The sequence below is a fragment of the Marmota flaviventris genome, chromosome 4, assembly GCF_047511675.1.
Source record: "Marmota flaviventris isolate mMarFla1 chromosome 4, mMarFla1.hap1, whole genome shotgun sequence".
Lineage (NCBI taxonomy): Eukaryota > Metazoa > Chordata > Mammalia > Rodentia > Sciuridae > Marmota > Marmota flaviventris.
The window spans coordinates 32,845,561-32,866,551 of record NC_092501.1 but is presented as its reverse complement, the minus strand read 5'-3'; the positions used below and the strand labels follow the sequence as shown (position 1 = coordinate 32,866,551).

Here is a 20,991-nt window from a genome sequence, read left to right as displayed (position 1 = left end):
ATGATGACATCTTTGGGTCACTCCACCTTGTTCTTTCTTCCAAGGTTTGATGTCACTTATTATACATCTAAAGTTTCATTAGCAGATGACTAATCAACCTGCATTTCCAAACCTAAACCCTAACTTAAGTTTTTGGAACTCTTAACTGTATACTAGACAGTTCCAGCCTTTTGCTTTACCAGATGTTTCCTCTATTAATCAGGAAAAATTTTTCCAACTCAATTTCCTATTTCAAACCACATCAGTTTCAGTTTTATAGCTTTGTAGTGATTGTTGGTTCCTCTATCGCTCCTTGGTTCGTTGTCACATCTTGTGATTTTATACTTTAAATACATTTCATTTCTATTCCCTAGTCATCACCTCATTTTAATCCATCATTGGTTGCTGAAATTATGATTAGTCCTTCTCCGCCTGATTCCACTTCTTCTCCCTCCTTAGGTAATAACAGAAACAATGTACCGAAACGCGGTTCTGGGAAAGAAAGTTGACTTTTGTAGTGCTGTCGAAGATGAAGTGGAGAAGATAATGCCATGAAGCAATGAAATCCTTTACTGTAGCGTAGAAGGAGGCAAAAATCCTAAAATTGACTAGTGACCAATTAGAGCTGGAAGGACACTAACATCCTATATTTTACTCTTATAAATGAAGTAACGCCAAGTGAGTTTTTTCTAAGAGAGCAATACCCGCGCTTCTGTTAAGAACTGTCAACCCTTGGAGTGCGCAAACCAGCCTCCACCAACCAGACGCCAGATCCCAGATTGGCCGCCCGAGTCGCTCTAGCTATCGTCTCTATGGTTCGGGGAATCTCCTGGTCGCAGCTTGACCGGTCCGGCTTTTGCGCGTGCGCGAGCCCGGGCACGCGCCCGCCCTCTCGCAACTCCCAGACCCCGCGGGTGGGAGGGGTGGGTCTGGGAACGTTGCGGCGGCCGCGGCCGCAGCCCTAGCACCAGCACCCAGGGCTGTTCTAGGCTAGCCTGTGCCGGCGAGTCCTCCGCCTGCTCCGGCCGCGACTACCCGGCCCTTAGATGGTGGGTCCGGAGGATGCCGGAGCCTGCTCAGGAAGAAATGCCAAGTTGTTCCCGGTTCTGGCGCCGGAGCCCGTGTGCCAGGACGGGAAGATGATCCGGGCCACGGGCGGCTTTGGCGGAGGCGTCGGCGCTGTGGAGCCGCCCGAGGAGGCTGAGGCTGAGGAGGAGGAGGAGGAGGAGACGCCGCCTCGGCAGCTGCTGCAGCGTTACCTCGAGGCAGCGGGGGAGCAGCTGGGTCCGGGGCTCTGCTACTGTCCCCTCCCCGCTGGCCAGGCCGTCGCCCCGCCGCCCTCGGCAGCCCCGCGTTCCGGCGCTTGCCCGCCGGGATCCGGCTCCAAGCACCGCGGCGCGGAGGCGGCGGATCCTCGCGTGCCGCGACACGGAGGCATGACCAACGGGGACTCGGGCTTTCTGCTGGGCCAGGACTGTCGTGACCTGGAGGAGGCTCGAGGGCTGGCTCGCGCCGGCGGCCCGGAGTCGCGCCGCCACTATCCCTGCGGCCGCCTCCTCCTGGAAGGGCCTGGCGACGAGGGTGCGGACGGCGCGGACAACCCGTCCGACTGGGCCGCGCCTCTGGAGGACCCACTGCGAAGCTGCTGCTTGGCAGCCTCGGACTCTAGAGAGTCGGAGGGCTCGGGCAGCGGCTCGGGGGAGAGCCCCGCCGGCAGTGGCGGCGAGGACTTGGAGCCGCTACGAGCCGGCGCTGGGGCTTCCGAGGAGGGCGCGCCCCCCTCCAGCTCGACCGGGAGGACTAGTGGGGGTGTGGGCGCGGAGCCGAGCCACGGCTTCCCTGACGTCCACTTGAACTCTCGGAACACGTTCGAGGTGAGCCGCTGCCAGAGCCCCGGCGACCACTTGCCATCGGTTGGGCCGCCGGTGCCCTCGCCTGCGGCAGAGCAGGGCCCCGCAGGGACCTCGGCCCGGGCTCGACGGAGTGGTGGCTTCGCCGACTTCTTCGCCAGGTACAGCGCAGGCTGCGCGGGGCCTGGGGCGGGGCCGGGCCGGAGCCTTCCGAGAGCTGCTTGGATGGCTGCCTCCGTGCGGCCCCCGCGCGTCGAGACTTAGCTTTGATTTGTCACTAGAGGAAAAGGAACTGGGTCGGCTTTGTGTTTCGGGTAGGAGAAGTTGGAGCTCTGTGTAGAGCAAATCTTTCTGTCGCCCGGAGGCTGTACATGCATTCACACCTGGTCTCTGTGTATTCAGGTCTGACCAACCTGCTAGTGCTCTATCTGCGCTTGTCTCTTCCAGAAAAACATAACCTGGGCCCCGTTTTCTTTCTTTCTTTTTAAATATTTATATTATAAGGATTTGGATGGGCCGGGGGTCAGGAGAGGCCTACAGATTGTGGTTGTGAAAAAGAAGGGAAATCATTTTGCAGAGCTGTTTATTTGCGTGGAGTCTAAGACCATTCAAGTAGTTTGGGAATTCTTGAAAGTAGAAGTGGTTGTATTTCATAAATGTTTAGTCATTTGTTTCAGTGGCCTTTACTAAAATACAGTTGGTTTGGTGTTTAGAATTAGATACCAACCTGTTACGCCAAATAACTATAGTTCTGTATCTAGGAAGGCCCTTTTTTCTGCTTCTCCTAAGTGAGCCTCTTTTTTTTCCCCCTACTATGTGACCATAATTGTTATTTCTTATTCCTCTTTTATTGTCTCATTTCCCCTTCTTGTTTAAATTTACAAATAAAAGTTTCTTAAATCAAGGGTGGGAAATCCTGCTATTGCGTTACTCATAGAACAAAATATATGGTAGTGAACTCTGTAGTTGCAAAAATATATTTAAAAATTGTAGAGGCAATTCTAAAATGTTTCAGTGTGAGTTAAATTTATGTATTTGTGACACATTGTGCCCTTCGGTGTTCATATTTTGATGTCAGGTGTCAGGCAGTTTTAGACCAGGAAAAGACCTTGGAGATCACCAATTCAACCAGAGTGCCCTGTGTGCTTCCTTTGTGCCAAGCATTAAGAACAGATATGATTTGCACAATGGTCTCTGAGGTGAAGGTGGAGTGCAGGGTAGTGAGGATTAAGTTGGAAAACAGATACTTGTATCTGCATTGTAATTTATGAATAGCAACAAGGTAATTATATTAGGTAGAAGCTTTCATCTTCGCAGTAGACAGAATATTTGTCAAATTAAAATTTTCCTTCAAATTGTCTAATAGGACTTTTATTAATATAGCTTGATGACATTTAATGACTATAGTATTTATACTATGTACTGGATTTAAAGTCAGAAACTTGGGTACCCTAAAATTAATTTCTTTAAAAATTTTCCTTAATTGAGATGTAAGTGTCAAGACTCCAGAAGTCATTGCTTCCTTTATATGATTTTCTGGGGAAAGGACAGAGTCAGAGGCACAATTTTTGTTTTAGTATTTAGCTAAAACCGTAACTGGATTGTAAACACATTAGAGGCAAGGACTGTGAAGTTTTTTTAGTCTGAATCTACAAATCTAACACTGGTATAAATCCTACTCAGGTAAGATTGAATTGGCAACATTCATGGATTCCTTTTGTTATTCTCTAGTGAGTGTAATTTGGAACAAAACCTCCATCTTCAGATAAAATAATCAGAAATAACTTTCTTCTGTGTATAGTTGTCATTCTCAACTCTGAAGCTCCTGATGAGGGCTTTTCTTGGGATTGGCTTGTCCTAGAATGAATTCTTCTTGGGTGCAGCTTCTACTCCTGATTGAAGTTTCAGATGAGGAAGCTCACTACCTAAAGAAGTTCAGTTAGCTAGTTGTAGACTGGGATGAAAAGTTGGCTCTTGATTCTCTTTCCCCATTACAATCAGTTACCACCTCTGTTCATTTTATGACTCTTTTATTTTCTCTCCCACCTATTTATCCTTTCTGCTGCCCTTCTCTTTCCTTTCTCACTTCATTTTCCTTTAACTGGGCAACAGTCTATAACAAACACATTTTAAAAATAGCTTCATGTGTCTTTTAAATAAAGGGGGGAACATTTTTTTTTTTTTTTTATTGGTTGTTCAAAACATTACACAGCTCATGACATATCATCTTCCATACATTTGATTCAAGTGGGTTATGAACTCCCATTTTTTACCCCAAATACAAGTTGCAGAATCACATCGGTTACACATCCACATTTTTACATAATACCATATTAGTGACTGTTGTATTCTGCTACCTTTCCTATCCCCTACTATCCCCCCTCCCCTTCCCTCTCATCTTCCCTCTCTACCCCATCTGCTGTTGTTTAATTCTCTCCCTTGTTTTTTTTTTTTTCCCCCTTTCCCCTCACAAACTCTTATATGTAATTTTGTGTAACAATGAGGGAAGGGGGGAACATTTTATGGCAATTCTTACTACAAAGTATTGTATTCAATTAAGACACATAATTGATAGGAGCTTCATTGACTAGAGTAGGAATCATGTAGGAGATACAGGAATTTGTTTAGGATGGGACTGCTCTCATTTTGGAGGGCCTCTGTGGTCATTTCCTGCTTCCTTTCCTTCCTGATAAAGAGAGCTCTATTTCAGTCCCTGTTGAGAGCTTGCTTCAGCTTCACATGGGTACCTCTCTGTGTTTATAATGACTTTGTTGTGGGAGCCCTAGCAGTAACCTTTCCTCAGACCCTTGACCCTTTCCTGTATTTCAAAATTGAAATTCTAGATGGGTACTACTACTTCCATGTTCACTGGATCAACAGTGAGGAGTAAGAACTTTTTTGAAATCTCTTGTATTTCTAGTGTAGCCTTTATTCCTCAAGGATCCCTTTATTTCTCTTTCTTAAAATTTAAGTAGCTTTAGGCTGGGTACAGTGTTGCGTGCTTGCAATAGCAGCAATTTCCGGAAGCTAAGGCAGAAGGATTGAGAGTAGCCTTGACAACTTTGTGAGAGCCTGTCTCAAAATAAAAATTTTGAAAAAGGATTGGGGGTGTGGCTCAGCGGTAAAGCATGCCTAGATTCAATCCCTAGTATCAGAGGAAAAAACAAACAAAAACCCAGCTTTATACCATTTTTATGGATCCTCCAAGCAAACTTGTGTCTTTTTTATTTGGTGGTGGTAGGCTATACTGAGAATTGAACCCAGGACTTCCCCAAAAGGTTAGGTAAGCACTGTACCACTGAGATATATCTCCAGCCTCTTTATTTTATTTGAAACAGGGTCTGGCTAAGGTACTGAGACTGACCTTGAAATTGCAAGCCTCCTTCCTCAGGCTCCTAAGTAACTGAGATTACAGGCAAGTGCCACTATGCCTGGCTAAATTCATATCTTGTTTTCAAACATGCTTTGAAATAGAATGGCTTATTTTTGCACACACAGTAGTAGACCTCAAATATTTACTGGCTAAATATTACAAATGTGAACTGAGTTAAAAGAGCATGCTTAAAAATACAGGATGTTTTTTAATCTGTTAAAATGAGAGGGTTGCCAGAGATAGAACTATATCCCCTTCGACTCTAAATTCTATGTTGAAAACATTTTTCCTAAACGTTTAACTCTACCTCAGAGTAATCATGCTAAACATCAGTAATCTTTGTTTAGTTTCTCATGTGTAGATTACCAGCTTCAATTAACTAGAATTTAAGACTTACCTTCCAGACCATGAGTTACTTCTTGAAGGTTGCAAGTGTTCCATATTGGAACAATAGTTTCTAGCATTTGATATACTGGAAAATTACCTGAAAGGACATTAAAGAAATTAAATTCACTAATCCACAACCTACACATAGTTAGATTCAGGAGGCCTGCTTTTGGCAGGTGAATTTGTATTTTTTTTTTTTTTTTAGAAAGTTGTCCCCAGTTGATTTGAGCTATCAGGTAGGTTTTTGTGACTTGAGGATTTAGATACCTTAATTTTAGGTGGCATCTTCAAATTATAGGATGGTAGAGTGGTTAAAAATGCTGGTTCTGGAGTTAGATTGCCTGGATTTGAATTAATTTACAGGTGTGTAATTCTGGACTTCTTTGGACCTTAGGCAACCTTTCATAAAACGTTGTTATAGGATTGTCATGAGGGTTAAAGAGTAATATTCTAAGTGCTTTGTATTTATTGTGAGAATTCAAATGTTATAATTCAGACTATAGCAAGAGTACCATAATCTTTTCCCCAACTCTATCACTGAAATCCACTGATTTAAGGAAGAGACTAGAATGAATGAATTTTTTTTTAACTATCTGAGGAAACATTTCACAACTTGTGTAGTAGACTTTAAAGCAAAATTTTTACATGGGATTGGTTGGGTGTTAAATTGGATTATCATGTAGTGATATAAAATTTCCAGAAGTTATGAAGCTTTGACTAAAAAGCAAAATTGAGAAGGAACTGAAAGAAAGGAATGTTGAGAAAGACTACAATATTTATATTTTTTATTATTTTAAGGGACTTTGTAGACAGGCAAAGCCAATTTTTCAGTTTAAGTTCATGAAATGTTTAACTTGGCTTACTCACACATTTTGTACTTACTGTGTTGTGGTGGGAAGTTTTGGGGAAAGAGTGGAAACATTTGGAGATTTTGAGGCAATACATCTGTTATGCATCTCTAAATGTATTCAGAAAGGGAAAGCAAGTTCTTTTTGAGGCTGCTTATTTCATCCTGCAAACTGTTAGCTACACCAAGAGTCGTCCTCAAATAGTTCTGGTTGATAGGTGCTTATACCACACTACAGTGATTCTTAAACTTTAGTTTTTAAAATTACTTGGAAGGAGGGAGAGTTATTAAGAATGCAGGATGCAAATTCCCTGAGGTCTCACTTTTGATTCAGTAGATCCTTGGTGGAGTCCACCAGCAATCTACTTTTTTTTTTTTTTTTTTTAATTACTGGGAATTGAACCCAGTAATGCTTGATCACCAAGCTGAATCTCCAGTCCTTTATATTTTGAGATAGGGTCTCACTAAGTTTCTGAGGCTGATCTCAAACTTTGGATCCCTCCACTATACCTGGAAGGAATCCACATTTTTTTCCCTTTGGTACTAGGGATTGAACCCAGGCACGCTTTATCATTGAGCTATATCCCTAGCCCTTTTTATTTTTCATTTTGAGACAGGATCTCCCTAAGTTGCTTGGGGCTTTGCTTAATTGCTGAGGCTGGCTTTGAACTTATGATTCTCTAGCCTTAGCCTCTGGAGTCACTAGAATTACAGGTATACCTCACCACACCCAGCATGAAATCCATATTTTTTAAAAGCCTCTTACACCCATGATTCTGTTGCAGTTAGTTTCTGGACTGTAGTCATTGAAATACTGGCCTGTTAATGCAGATTTCTTCAGATAGTTGCTAAAAGAAGGTATAATACACATTTATAGCTTACTTTGCTTTATTGATTTAAAATCAGGTCATATTTAGGTCCTGTATAATTGATGAATGTAAACAGAGGTACAATAGACCAGATAAATCCAAATATAGCAATATTTTGCGAGCCTTTACTAGATTGAGAATTGATGTCTGCCTAATAAAATCTTAACTTCCTTTTTATTAATGGAAGGATTTTATTCTTTTTATGCTGTTTAGACCACCATGCTTGCCTGTTCTGTGAAAAGTTTTAATGTGCAAATTCTTCTTTCCAGGTCCCTTCAGTGTGGCATTATAACTCTCTACCTCTATTACAGCTTACAAAAAAGGTTAGGGATGGGGATATAGCTCAGCTGTTAGAGTGCTTGCTTGCCTCACACATACGAAGCCCTGGGTTCAATCCCCAGCACCAGAAAAAGAAAAAAAAAAAAAGGTTAGTTTCCCTTCTTTTTGCTATTAGTTGTAATTCTTTTCCATGCCTTAAGAAGTCTTTCACATTGCACATGACTTACTCCCCTTCAAAATTTGCTGCTTCAGCCTTTCTTGAACTTCTTATTTCTGTGGCTAAAAAAAAAGAGGGAAACCCATGTGACTGTCTGGGTTTTCAGCAGGCTCTTTCCTGCAATTAAGAGAAGTTTATGTTAGAAAACCAAGCTAGCTAGTTTGAGAGTGATCTTGATAATGTGTTTAACTTACCTTTAAACTTGGGTTTTCAGTTTCTTTTTAATTTGAATTTTATGCTGGATATACTTTTTTGTGTGTTAAAAAAATATTTCTGTCTGCTTGTCTCTAACCCCGCAAGGATTAAAATATTTAAATTTGGAAATGAACATGATATTTTAAAAATCAAATTATGTGCTATTTTCTCATATTTTTTAAATAGGGTTATATATATTACCCATCATACATTGGGCATTATTTAGAATTTCCATATCTGGTTTTCATCTAGATTGTTGGTAGCCATTTAGTCAAGTAGGAAAAATACTTTTTTTTTTTTTTTTTGAAAAGCAAGACAAGGAATGTATAATAAGGTAGTAAGAAGATGATAAAGGGGCTGGAGTTGTGGCTCAAGTGGTAGCGCGCTTGCCTGGCATGCACAGGGCATTGGGTTCGATCCTCAGCACCACATAAAAATAAAATAAAGATGTTGTGTCCACTGAAAATTAAAAAATAAATATTAAAAAATTCTCTCTCTCTCTCTTTGGAAAAAAAAGAAGATGATAAAGAAAATTTGAAGGATTGAATGTATGGTTAGAAATAAGAGACGCTGTTTACATTGAGTTTGAAGAGGGTTGCATAACAATAATTGCTCCAGAGAATGAATGTTAGGTAGAAATTAATACTTTGGCTTGTGAGCTTCAGAGTGTTAGTACAGATTATATCTTTCAAATTTTTCTACTCTGGGAGCTGGAGTTGTGGCTCGACCATAGAGCGCTTACCTAGCATGTGCGAGGCCCTAGGTTCGATCCTCAGCACCACATAAAAGTAAATAAATAAATAAAGTATTTAAAAATGTATTTCTATGCTGCCTACCTCAATGCCTTTAGGGATATTTCTTTTTTAAATTTAAAAAAAAAATTTTAGTTGTAGATGGACATAATGCCTTTATTTTATTTATTTATTTTTTTGTGGTGCTGAGGTTTGAACGCAGTGCTTCACACATGTGCTAGGCAAGTGCTGTACCACTGAACCACAACCCCAGCTCCTTTATGGATTTGTCTAACCACTTCTTTTAAGGTATTTTTCAAGCCTCTTTTTCTCTTTTAAAAAAAATTTTTTTTGTAGTTGTAGATGGACAGAATGCCTTTATTTTATTTGTTTATTTGTATGGGGTGCTGAGGATCAAACCCAGTGCCTCATGCATGCTAGGGAAGTGCTCTGCCACAAGCTACAGCCCCAGCCTCAGCCCCAGCCTCTTCCTTTTAATGTTCCCATCATTTCATAGCTTTTTAAGAGGCCATCTTGTGCAACTGGAATATTTTGAATGATAGGTTGTCTATATGTAAAGCTTAATTTAGGCTCTAAAAGTTTTAGGTTGGTAGTAGTATAGATGCAGGTGTTTAAAAGTATATGTATCAAAAGTTAAGATAACTAAAATATATAGTTGTGCACGGTGTGTACTTACTGAAGTTCTAGTGCTAAAATAAATGCTTCAGGAAAAGGCTATTGATTAAATGTATAAATCTCTCAATTTATTTGTCACCCTTTTTGACAGAGATTGAAATTTTCATTTGATGTTATTTACATCAGCTATGTGGATATACCATTTTAACAGGAAGACTGACAAGCACTCATTAACTACTGTCTCCATACTGTCTCCAGGGCCCAGTTTCTCAACTACCAAATCATCTGCTACACTGCTACAAGAGTCACTGTTCCATAACTCAATTCTGTCTTTCCTTAAGTCCCATAGATTGCCACCCCCACTGAATAAATCAAATTTATTTAGTTCTGCCATATAAAATTTAGCTTTAACCTTTTGCTCAGTTTTTGACATTACTTCCATTCCCTAAGATCAGTCATGCTGATGTGAATCTGCTGTACCAAAAAGTGTTGTGCTATTTCACGTACAATCCTGTATATGTTGTTATGTGCCTGTCCTATTGTCAGCCCCATTCCAACCCAAACCCTCCTCAAATCTGATCTACTGTGAAGAGTTCCAGAACTCCCAATCTCAAAGTTAATCACTACATCTGGGTGTTGATGCATCCTTGTATTCTCTTTTATAACACTAATCAGGTAATATTGTAAGTACTGATTTTATATAGAAAACCCCCCCACACACACACACACACACTCTTCTGTTTTGTACCAAGGATTGAACTCAGAGGCACTTAAACATTGAGCCACATTCCAGACCATTTTTTAAAAATAACTTTTATTTATTTATTTTTTTACGTAGTGCTGAGCATTGAACCCAGTGCCTCACGCATATTAGGCAAGCGCTCTACCACTGAGCTACAACCCCAGCCCTCCAGTCCATTTTGTTTTTTTATTTTGAGACAGGGTCTCACTAAGTTGCTTAGGGTCTCATAAAGTTGCTGAAGCTGGCCTCAAACTTCCAATCCTCCTGCCTCAGCCCCTCAAGCTGCTGGGATTACAGGTATGCACCACCATTCCCATATTCTTCTTTTTAATGTTTTATTTATCTAATTTCCATATTGTCTAGTATACAGAATAAGGCTCAACAGCATTTGTTAAATGAATAGAAAGAAAATTGTAAACTAGCTGATAAGGACTGCTTATGCATAGCTGGGAGGGTCCAAAAACAAAGACAAGGTTCAGCAGCAATCTTTAGATTTCAGAAGGGTGATCATGTAAAAGACATAACTTGTTCTTTTTGACTCTAAAGAGCCAACTAGGACCACAAAAATTAGAGATACACTGTGCTTGAACATAAAGAACAATTAATACCCTCAGGTTAGGGATATAGCTCAGTGGTAGAGTGATCCTGGGTTCAATCCCCAGTATTGAAAAATAAATAAATACTTCAATAACTTACATTTCCACCAGGTGCATTGGTACACACCAGTATTCCCAGAAGCTTAGGAGACTAAGGCAGGAGGACTTCGAGTTCAAAGCCAGCCTCAGCAACTTAACGAGACCATAAACAAACTCAGCAAGACCCTATCTCTAAATAAAATAAGAAAAGAAGCTTGAAAATGTGGTTCAGTGGTTAAGCATCCCTGGGTTCAATCCCTGGTACCAAGGGAAAACAACAACAACAACTTACATTTCTATGTAGTATATCTTCTTTCTGGTAATGAATTTTTTCCTCATAAGTAGAAGTAATTTGAATTCTGTTAGCTAGATTTACCATGGTACTTATATGAGAAATTTTCCTTTTATTTTAGCACTAGAACTTCAGTAAGTACACACCGTGCACAACTATATATTTTAGTTATCTTAACTTTTGATACATATACTTTTAAACACCTGCATCTATACTACTACCAACCTAAAACTTTTAGAGCCTAAATTAAGCTTTACATATAGACAACCTATCATTCAAAACATTCCAGTTGCACAAGATGGCCTCTTAAAAAGCTATGAAATGATGGGAAAGTGAGATGATATGAAAATGGATATTCCTGTGAAAAATCATGCTTATATTTTGTAAGGAATTCCATAAATGGGGAAGAGTCAGAATAGTTGCTAGACTAGGTGTTTTGCTGTTATGATCAGAAAGGCAACAGTGTCAGGGAAAACTGTGAAGATGTACATGCCTGTAATTCCAGGCCGAGACAGGAGGATCATGAATTCAAAGCCAGCCTCAGCAACTTAGCAAGGCCCTAAGTAACTTACTGAGGACCCTGTCTCTAAATAAAATATAAAAAATGGCTGTGGATGTGGCTCAGTGATGAAGCACGCTTGGGTTCAATCCCTTGTACCAAAAAAGAAAACCCTGAAAGTACAAAGTTATTGCAAAATCAAGTCTTTTTGTACTGTGTACAAGCTCTATGTTGCTTCATAAAAGTGGATTGTGATAGTATTCACATTAGCCATTTTTTGAGGATTGAATGAGATAAAGACAAAGTATGATGTTTCCATAATTACATGTATATGTGTAAGTTTCTTCCACTTATTTAATTTTTTTTTTCGGCAATGCAGGTGATCATACCTGCTAGACAAGCGCTCTACTATTGAACTACACCCACAGCCCCTGTTTGTTTTTCTTTTCTTTTCATGAGATGGGGTCTTGCTGTGTTGCACAGCAAACTCCTGGGCTGGGGTAATCCATCTGCCACAGCCTCCCTGGGACTACAGGTGTGTGCCACTGTGCCTAACTGCCTCCCTACTTGCTACTTCTATGTTATAATTTCCAAAATATGTTTAGTATCTGTCTTAGAGAGATGTTTCTGTAAGAAAAAGAGTAAAGTAAGATAGGACTGTTGGAGGGGAGTCAGAGCTGAAACATAATAGGAAGCCTGATAAGCACATTTAGTTGTATATTAACTACAGTAAGTGCTCTAATATCCCAGGTATCTGAGGCAAACAGTTATAATGTTTTAAAACTTGAGATTTGTATAAATAGGACTAGCTGATTTTACCTCTGGTACTCTTTTGAAAGGTTAAATTAAGCCATAGTCTTGGGGTTCACTGCCCTTAAATTGGGTCATCTTTAGTAGATCTAGCTATTGTCATTTGAGTAAAGCCTAAAACTTTTTATTTAGGGTGTGTTTGCAAACACCCTGTATTTAAAGATCTAACATACATAGATTGTGGTAAAAATAGTTGAGGCAGCTATATATCTTTTAACAAAATAATAACACAGCAGCTGTAATTGGCAGTGTTATCATATGTGTTGAATTTTGTTTAATAAATATTGCCTTAATGCTATTGCTAGTTTTGAAGTAAATATTTCCTTTAGTTTACCTAGTTAGCCATTACAGATTACTCTCAATTTCAGTAGAACTAGATATGTCTAGCTTTTTCTTGAACTATTTAATTCTATGGTATTTTATTCATAGCCTACATTTTAAATTTGTTCATATATATATATATATACACACACACACACATATATATATATGTGTGTATAAATTAATTAAGATGCATTAAATATACATATATTTTTTGGTATTGGGGATGGAACCCAGGGCCTCATACATGCTAGGCAAGCACTTTACCACTGAGCTACACCCCAGCCCTTATTATTTTTTATTTGTGATAGACTTTTACTAATTTTCCCAAGCTGGCCTTAAACTTGCAATCCTCCTGCCTCAACCTCTGAGTAGCTGGGATTATATGTGCCCACCAGGAGCAGTTTGTTTTTGTATTTTGTTTGAAAAGCCATAACCAGTGAGAATTAGTTTTCTCTCTTATATATTTAATACAAACCAACAAGAAATAAAAAAGTGAATCTCCTCAAAATAGTTTTTATTTTATAAAAATGAGTCATTTACTTATGGCTTTTGGTTTGACATAGTGCTAAAAGATGTATAAGTTTAGTTTGTTAATTATATTGGCCATCATGTTTTAAAAACTGTTAATTGGAAATTCAGTTTTTGAAACCTGTTAATTTTTTTATTGTGATAAAATACAGTTGCTATGGACTGAATTTTTGTGTCCCCCCCAAATTCATGTGTTGAAACCCAAATCTTCAAGGTAATGGTATTTGGAAGTGAGACTTTTGGGAGGTAATTAGGTTTAGATGAGACCATGAGGGTAGGACTATAATGAAATTAGTATCTTCATAAGAAGAGACCACGGAGAGCTTGCTTCAACCTCTCCCTTCACAATGTGAGGATTCAGCAGAAAGGCAACTGTCTGCAAACCAGAAGAAAGTCATCACCAGACACCACCAACTCTTGTTGCACCTTGATCTTGGACTTTCCACACTCCAGAAGTGTAATAAGTAAATGTCTTTTGTGTAAGTGCCTCATCTATGATATTTTGTTATAGCATTGAGAGCTAACCATATTACATGCATTTTAACATAAAATTTACCATTAGTGACATTTAATGCATTCAATGTTGTTGTACACCATCACTACTACCTAGCTATTCATGTTTCAAAATCCCAAATGGAAATTCTGTACCCACTAAGCAGTACATCCATTCCCCTCATCTCCAACACCCTCCTCCTTCCCAGCATCCACTAATCTGTTATCTTTCCCTATGAATTTGGCCTATTCTGGATATTTCATATAAATGGAATCATACATTTATGGCCTTTAATGTTGGTATCTTTCACTTACTGTATTTTAAAGCTTCACCCATATTGTAGCATCAGTACAGCATTATTTTTTATTGCTGAATAATAGTTCATTGTCTGGATACACCACATTTATCCATTGATGGGCTATTGGGTTGTTTCTACCTTTTGGTGGTTATAAATAATGCTGTTAGGAACAAGTTTTGTTTGAATGCTGTTTTTTTTTTTTAATTTTGGGGAATTATGCTCAAGAGTGAAATTGTTAGGTCATGGTAGATTTATGTTTAACTCATTAAGGAACTGCCAAACTGTTTTCCATAGTAGCTGCCTATTTTACATTCCCACTGGCAATGAATGAGAATTCCAGTTTCTACCATTGTCACCAACTTGTGATTTTCTTTATTATTTTAAAAATTATAGTCCTAATGAGTGTGGAGTGCTATTTCATTGTGATTTTTATTTGAATTTCCTTAATGACTGATGTTGAACATCTTTTCATTTGCTTGTTGACCATTTGCATATCTCCTTTGAAGAAATGTCTGTTCAAATCCTTTGCCCATTATTTATTGGTCTGTTTGTATTTTTTCATTTTAAGGTATATGAATTCTTTTTAAATTCTGGGTGCTAAACCCTTATCAGTTAGATAATTTGTAAATATCTTCTATGGCTTATCTTTATTTTTTTATTGGTTGTTCAAAACATTAAAAAGCTCTTGACATATCATATTTCATACATTTGATTCAAGTGGGTTATGAACTCCCATTTTTACCCCGTATACAGATTGCAGAATCACATCGGTTACACATCCACGTTTTTACATATTGCCATACTAGTGACTGTTGTATTCTGCTGCCCTTCCTATCCTCTACTATCCCCCCTCCCCTCCCCTCCCCTCCCCTCCCCTCCCCTCTTCTCTCTCTACCCCATCTACTGTAATTCATTTCTCTCCCTTGATTTTTTTTCCCTTTCCCCCACATCCTCTTATATGTAATTTTGTATAACAGTGAGGGTCTCCTTCCATTTCCATGCAATTTCCCTTCTCTCTCCCTTCCCTTTCCACCTCTCATCCCTGTTTAATGTTAATCTTTTTCTCATGCTCTTCCTCCCTGCTTTGTTTTTAGTTGTTCTCCTTATATCAAAGAAGACATTTGGCATTTGTTTTTTAGGGATTGGCTAGCTTCACTTAGCATAATCTGCTCTAATGCCATCCATTTCCCTGCAAATGCCATGATTTTGTCATTTTTTAGTGCTGAGTAATACTCCATTGTGTATAAATGTATGGCTTATCTTTATACTTTCTTGATAGTTTCATTAGATGAACAACAACAGTAGAAAGAAACCTCTTTTTGTATATGTATTTGCTACTGGAGATCAAACCCAGGGCTTCACACATGCTAGACAAGTGTTTACCATTGAAACATCTTCAATGCCTTTAAAAATTTTTTATTTTGAGATAAGCTTAAGTTGCCTTGAATTTGCAATTCTCCTGCCTCAGCCTCCCAAGTAGCTGGGATCACAAGCGTATGTCACCATACCTGGAAGAAAGAAACTTTTCATGTTTTTTATTTATTGTGGTACTGGGTATTGAACCCAGGGACATTCTACCATTGAGCTATATCCTCAAGCTGCCCCACCCCTTATGTTTTTACTTTTTAAAATTTGAGACAGGAACTCGCTAAATTACTGAGGCTGGCCTGAAACTTGGGATCCTCCTACCTCAGCCTCCAAAGTAGCTGGGATTTTGGCATGTGCCACCACACCCAGCTGAAGAAAACTTTTAAATTTGGTGTGAATACAGTTCTAAGGAAACGAAATGTTCTATTCTTCCCTGCTCATACTTTGTATTTTTTCCAGTTGGAATGAGTTGTCTGTCATTCACCTCCTTTCTCTAAACTCTGTTTAAATCCTCCCTTGTTCATTCAGCAAGTATGTTTGAGCACCAGCTATATTCTCTGAAAGAAGGAGCTGGAATCAGTTGTTCTGGTGAAGCCAGTGGTGAGCATGTTGTAGACATAAATTGAAACACTGTGGTGTGATGTTTCAAGAGATCAGTGTCACATAACTTCCATGCAGACATGGAGGTCGCATTATCAGATAGGTTGTATCTAGCTGTATTATCCGAAGGTTGTCACTAGAAGGTCTAAGGTAGATATATAGATTGATCACATTGAGGAACTAGGGGAAAGCACAGAACTGTGAACTATGTCAAGGACGACTGAGCCCTACTTCTGTTTTGAGAAAGTTAAACATATTCAAAATGGATGCCAAGGCGACAACATAAAATTCCAAGAATTCACTACATGGTATAAACAAGATTTATTCCTCTGGCACTGAATCTGATTTATAAGTCTATCTTAAGGATCATTTCGGAATTTTATAGATGTTAGGGGAGGGTATGACTTCAAAGAGATAACATGAGGAAGTTTTTTGGGGACTGATCGAAACTGCTTTGTATCTCAGTTGAGGTGATAGTTATACAATTCTATACATGTGGTAAAACTTGTCAAACTATACACCGGAGGAAAAGCAGTCTGTTTTATTGTGTCAGTTTTAAAAAAATAAAATATTAAGTGAGGGCCAGGCATTATGAATATTATACAAATTCTGTTCTTATTATGTTTATAATTTGAAAATAGCATTCAGATCAGTATAGAAGTAAGATAGAAAGTATTGAAAGAAAACAATTCATAGAAGTGGCTCAGAGGAGAAAAGTTCATTAATATAATGGCTTACCAGACTCTGCACTCTTCCATTAGTGCACTTTTCAATAAGACACTGAGTTTGAGGACAAAGGTGATTTTTTTTTTGTAAGACCCCACCAAATTCTGATTTTTGTTCATGTGTGGAAGCATAGCAGTGGGATAAAATGGTGAAAACAGAGCTTACACTTAAATGTATCCATTATGTCATAGGGCTTACATTTTAATATAGAAAACAGCAGTTACATAAATTTCCAAAATTGTTTTGGCTATTCTATTTGCTTTGCTTTCCTATTTCAATTTTAGAATCAGCTTTTCTCTGTATAAAATAATTCTTGTTAATTAGTAAGTTGGAGAGCTTTCACATCTCTATTATGTTGAATCTTTTAGTCCTTTAACATAGAATACCTGTACATTTATTTGGGTCTCTTGATTTCTTCATTGGTGTTATGAAATTTTTAGTATATATATCTTTCCATATTTAGGTATAATTATATCTCAATATTTAATGTTTTTAGAGCTATTGTAAAAGATGCATTTTTTAAAAAATTTCAAGTTCCAATTATTCATTGCTAATACAGAAATAGTATTGATTTTTATATGGTTATCTTTTATCATGTAACCCTGCTAAGCTTATTTATTAGTTCTAGGAGCTTTTTGTGTAGAGTCTGTGAGGTGACTGTGGTTAGTCATGGTTCTACAAATGTGGAAAAGATTTTTTATTTTTCCTTTCCAACTTAAAAGCTTTTTACTTAACTTCTTATCTTATTGCACTGTCTACGACTCTCACTATGATTTTTGACTGGAAATGTCAGAACAGACATTATTACCTTGTTTCCAGTCTAAGTATGATGTTATCAATATGGTAGTGTTTTGTTTTTGTAGATGTCCTTTAGTAAGCTAAGGAACCTCCATTCTTTTCCTAGTTTTGGGCACATGCCTGTAATCCTAGCAATGTGGGAGGCTGAGACAGGAGATCATAAATTTGAGGCCAGCCTTGGAAATTTAGCAAGATCCTATCTCGAAATAAAAAATAAAAGGGCCTGGGGGGTGTAGCTAAGTGATAAAGTGCCCTTGGGTTCAATATCCAGAAACGTCCCCCCACCCCCCGCAAAAAAAAAAAAAGGATTTATGATGCCATCAAATTACTTTGAAGCATCACTTGATATGGTTATGTGGTTCTTCATCAGACTGTTAATATGGTTGGATACTTCAAATGACTTTTTGAAGTTTTAAATGAGCTTTGTATTACCTGGACAATCCTCACTTGGTTTTCTTGTTTTTCCTTTTATGTTTTGTGAGATTTGATTTGATTTTTGCTTAATAGAAATTTAACAGCTTTGTTGAGACATAAGTTATATACCATACAACTTACCTATTTCAAATGTTTATTTGATGTTTTAGCACATTCATGGAGTTGTGCAGCTAACACAACAGTCAATTTTAGAACATTTCTGTCATAGTAAAAAGAAACCTTATGCTCATTATAATGATTAAGTACATGTGAAGTTATTTTACTTTCCTTGTAAACAGAAATATTAGCATAGATTCTGTTTTATTTATTTATTTTTAAGGAAGCAAATTTTTATTATAGTTTTAATTTGTATTTATCTGATTTTTTTCTGTATTTTTATTGGTGCATTATAGTTGTACATAATGGTGGGATTTGCTACATAGTCATACGTGCACACTTAAGGAAGTAAATCTTTTTTTTTTGCATTACAATTCTTAATACACGCATATACCACAATTTATCATATCTCTGTATACAAGGTATGTTGACACCAAATTCAAATCTTCATACATGTATTTTGTATATTTTTTAGATGTTGATGGACCTTTATTTTATTTTTTTTTATATGCAGTGCTAAGAATTGAACTCATTGCCTCACACATGTGAGGCAAGCACTCTACCACTGAGCCACAACCCCAGCCCTATTCTGTTGTGTTTATATAATATCTTACATCCTGGTGATTGGGATATTTTCTCCATATTCTCCTGATATGTTCTTGTTGTTGCTTGTGTGCCTGTCCTAAAAATTCTTTCTTTCCCCTTTTCTTCTCCTGGTGGTTTCTGCCTTCCTTTTGAATGTCTTCAGTCCTGAGATTGGGCTTAAATCAATATAGATTCTCTTCATGAAGCAATCTATCTATACATGGCATAATAAGTATGTAGCACAAAAGCAATTGTGTTTTTTTTTTAGTTAACTCTTTTGCCTTTGATTTTATTCTATTTTTTCTCTCCTGCCATAAAAGAAGTAAAGATCTTTATTAGTAAGGTATTGCCTGAAACTTCTTACCTTTCTTTTTTTTTTTTATTGAATATAAGGGTATTTAACCACTGAGCCACATCCCCAGCCGTCCCCCCCCCTTTTTTTAAAAATATTTTTTAGTTGTCAATGGACCTTTATTTTATTTATTTATATGTGGTGCTGAGAATCGAACCCAGTGCCTCACACATGCTAGACAAGCGCTCTATCACTGAGTCACAGCCCCATTTCTTCCCCAGCCCTTTTTAAAATTTTTTATTTTGTGATGGTCTCACTAAATTGCTGCAGCTGGCTTTGCAATCCTCCTTCCTTAGCCTCCTAGCCGTTGGGATTACAGGCATGCACCACTGTATCCAGCCAGCCCTTTTTGCTGATGTGACACACTCAAATGTTATTCTGGAGGGAGAAGAAAATAATTTTTGAACTGTTTAAATGTAGGCATTTTAGCAATGTATAGGATGGAAGAGGTTAGAGACAATATAACTCTCTTGATTATTGTATGGAGAACAGGAACAAGAGGAATATGATTAGAAAGGAGAAACTGCAAGAAACCTGTCTCAAACACTTAATTAGTGGTGTGACATTGGCAAATGACTTTATGGGTTCATCAGTCTTTCTAGGGAGTGGCAAGGTAGTGCATTGAATATGAGGAGAGTTCAATGAAATCTATAGGCATCTGCCCAAGAAAAATGTTTTTATGTACATTGTTTATTTCAAATTGTGCATACAGTTTGAGGAAGCTTATCAACTGCCTCTCTAGTTCATTAACTCTTTTTTTAATATTTATATTTTACACATAGGTGGACACAATGTCTTTATTTTACTTTATTTATTGCTGAGGATCAAACCCAGTGCCTCATGCCTGCTAGGTGAGCGCTCTACCTCTGAGCTACAGCCCCAGCCCCTCATTAACTCTTTTTTTTTTTTTTTAGATTGATGTGATTTTTTTATACCTTTATTTAATTTAATTATTATTTTTTTTTAATGTGGTGCTGAGGATTGAATCCAGCGCCTTGCACATGGTAGGCGAGCGCCACAGCCCCAGCCCCCCTCATTATCTCTTGATGAAGAACCTTTGACATGGGTACGATCTTTGGCAGCTCTAAAATACTATAAAAATTATGATCTTTTACTTTCAGCCTTATAACTTCTGTTTTTTGACAGAATAGGTAATATTTAATTCTCTCCTTTTTAAAAATAGTTCTTATCTCTGAAAATAGCCAGGATAGCTAAGTAGGGCCTATTAAGTAAAAAAAATCCTTATTATTTTTAATTCTTATGATTTTAATAGTGACAAAGTCAAGATTCAGAAATAGCATGAAAAAGAAAATTCTTGGAATTAAAAAAGTCCTTTTTCTAGAAAAAAAATATTATGTGTGTAAGTAAGCTCAAAATCTTTTTCAAATGAAAAATGATTGAGGCTTGGAAAGAATGTAAGTAATATTTGTGCTAGATCTTTAGCCAAAATACCAAGGGTAGTGAACATAGTTAATTTTAAAGAAACTGTACTTACACTTCTTTAAATTAGTTATGTAGTCGACTGTAGCATCCCATGGCCACTTGTTAAATGTTTTCTTTTTGGCTTTCAGTTCTTTTGGGAAATTTAAAAGAACATTCAGAAAGTTGATGAGTTTTCAGTGGTCCAGTTCCCTCTGAAACAGTTTGGAGATCAAGTTATAATTTCTAATTTTAAAAAACTGATTTAATCTTTTATCAAAATTGTCTGCTTCTTTGTTTCCTATCCCTTTTTAAATGTAGAACTCTACTGAAGTGCTGACTAGAATTCCTGTAATTACTAAAAATTTAAAGGTCATATAGATGTAAAAGTTAAGCAACTCTTTGTTTATTTTGGCTAGAGTTGATATTATTGGCAGTAAGAAGATTCAGGGTTAGGTATTTATAGTTTTCTATAATGTCAAATTTCTCAGTTTGAGAAATTATGAAATTTACATTGCTTTGTCTCATTGAGTTTGCCAATTCCTAGAGGCCCAAGCACTGAAGATTCTGTTAACTTAAGAAGTCATGAAGCCAGGCATTATCATGCACACTTGTAATCCCAGTGTCT

At 37.9% G+C, this 20,991-nt stretch overlaps 1 protein-coding gene across 2 annotated transcripts in view; it reads left to right on the top strand.

Annotated features, from left to right (window-relative positions):
- The first annotated feature begins 935 nt into the window (after positions 1-935).
- The window catches only part of Tbc1d12 (TBC1 domain family member 12), an 83,480-nt gene continuing 63,424 nt past the window's right edge, over positions 936-20,991 (top strand). The window contains exon 1 of one of the 2 annotated variants that reach the window (XM_071611079.1): positions 936-1,990. In XM_071611079.1, the coding sequence (XP_071467180.1) occupies positions 1,026-1,990 (965 nt within the window). In that variant the 5' untranslated portion in view covers positions 936-1,025. The remainder of the gene's footprint in view (positions 1,991-20,991) is intronic. The other variant, XM_027939995.2, reaches the window with a different exon arrangement.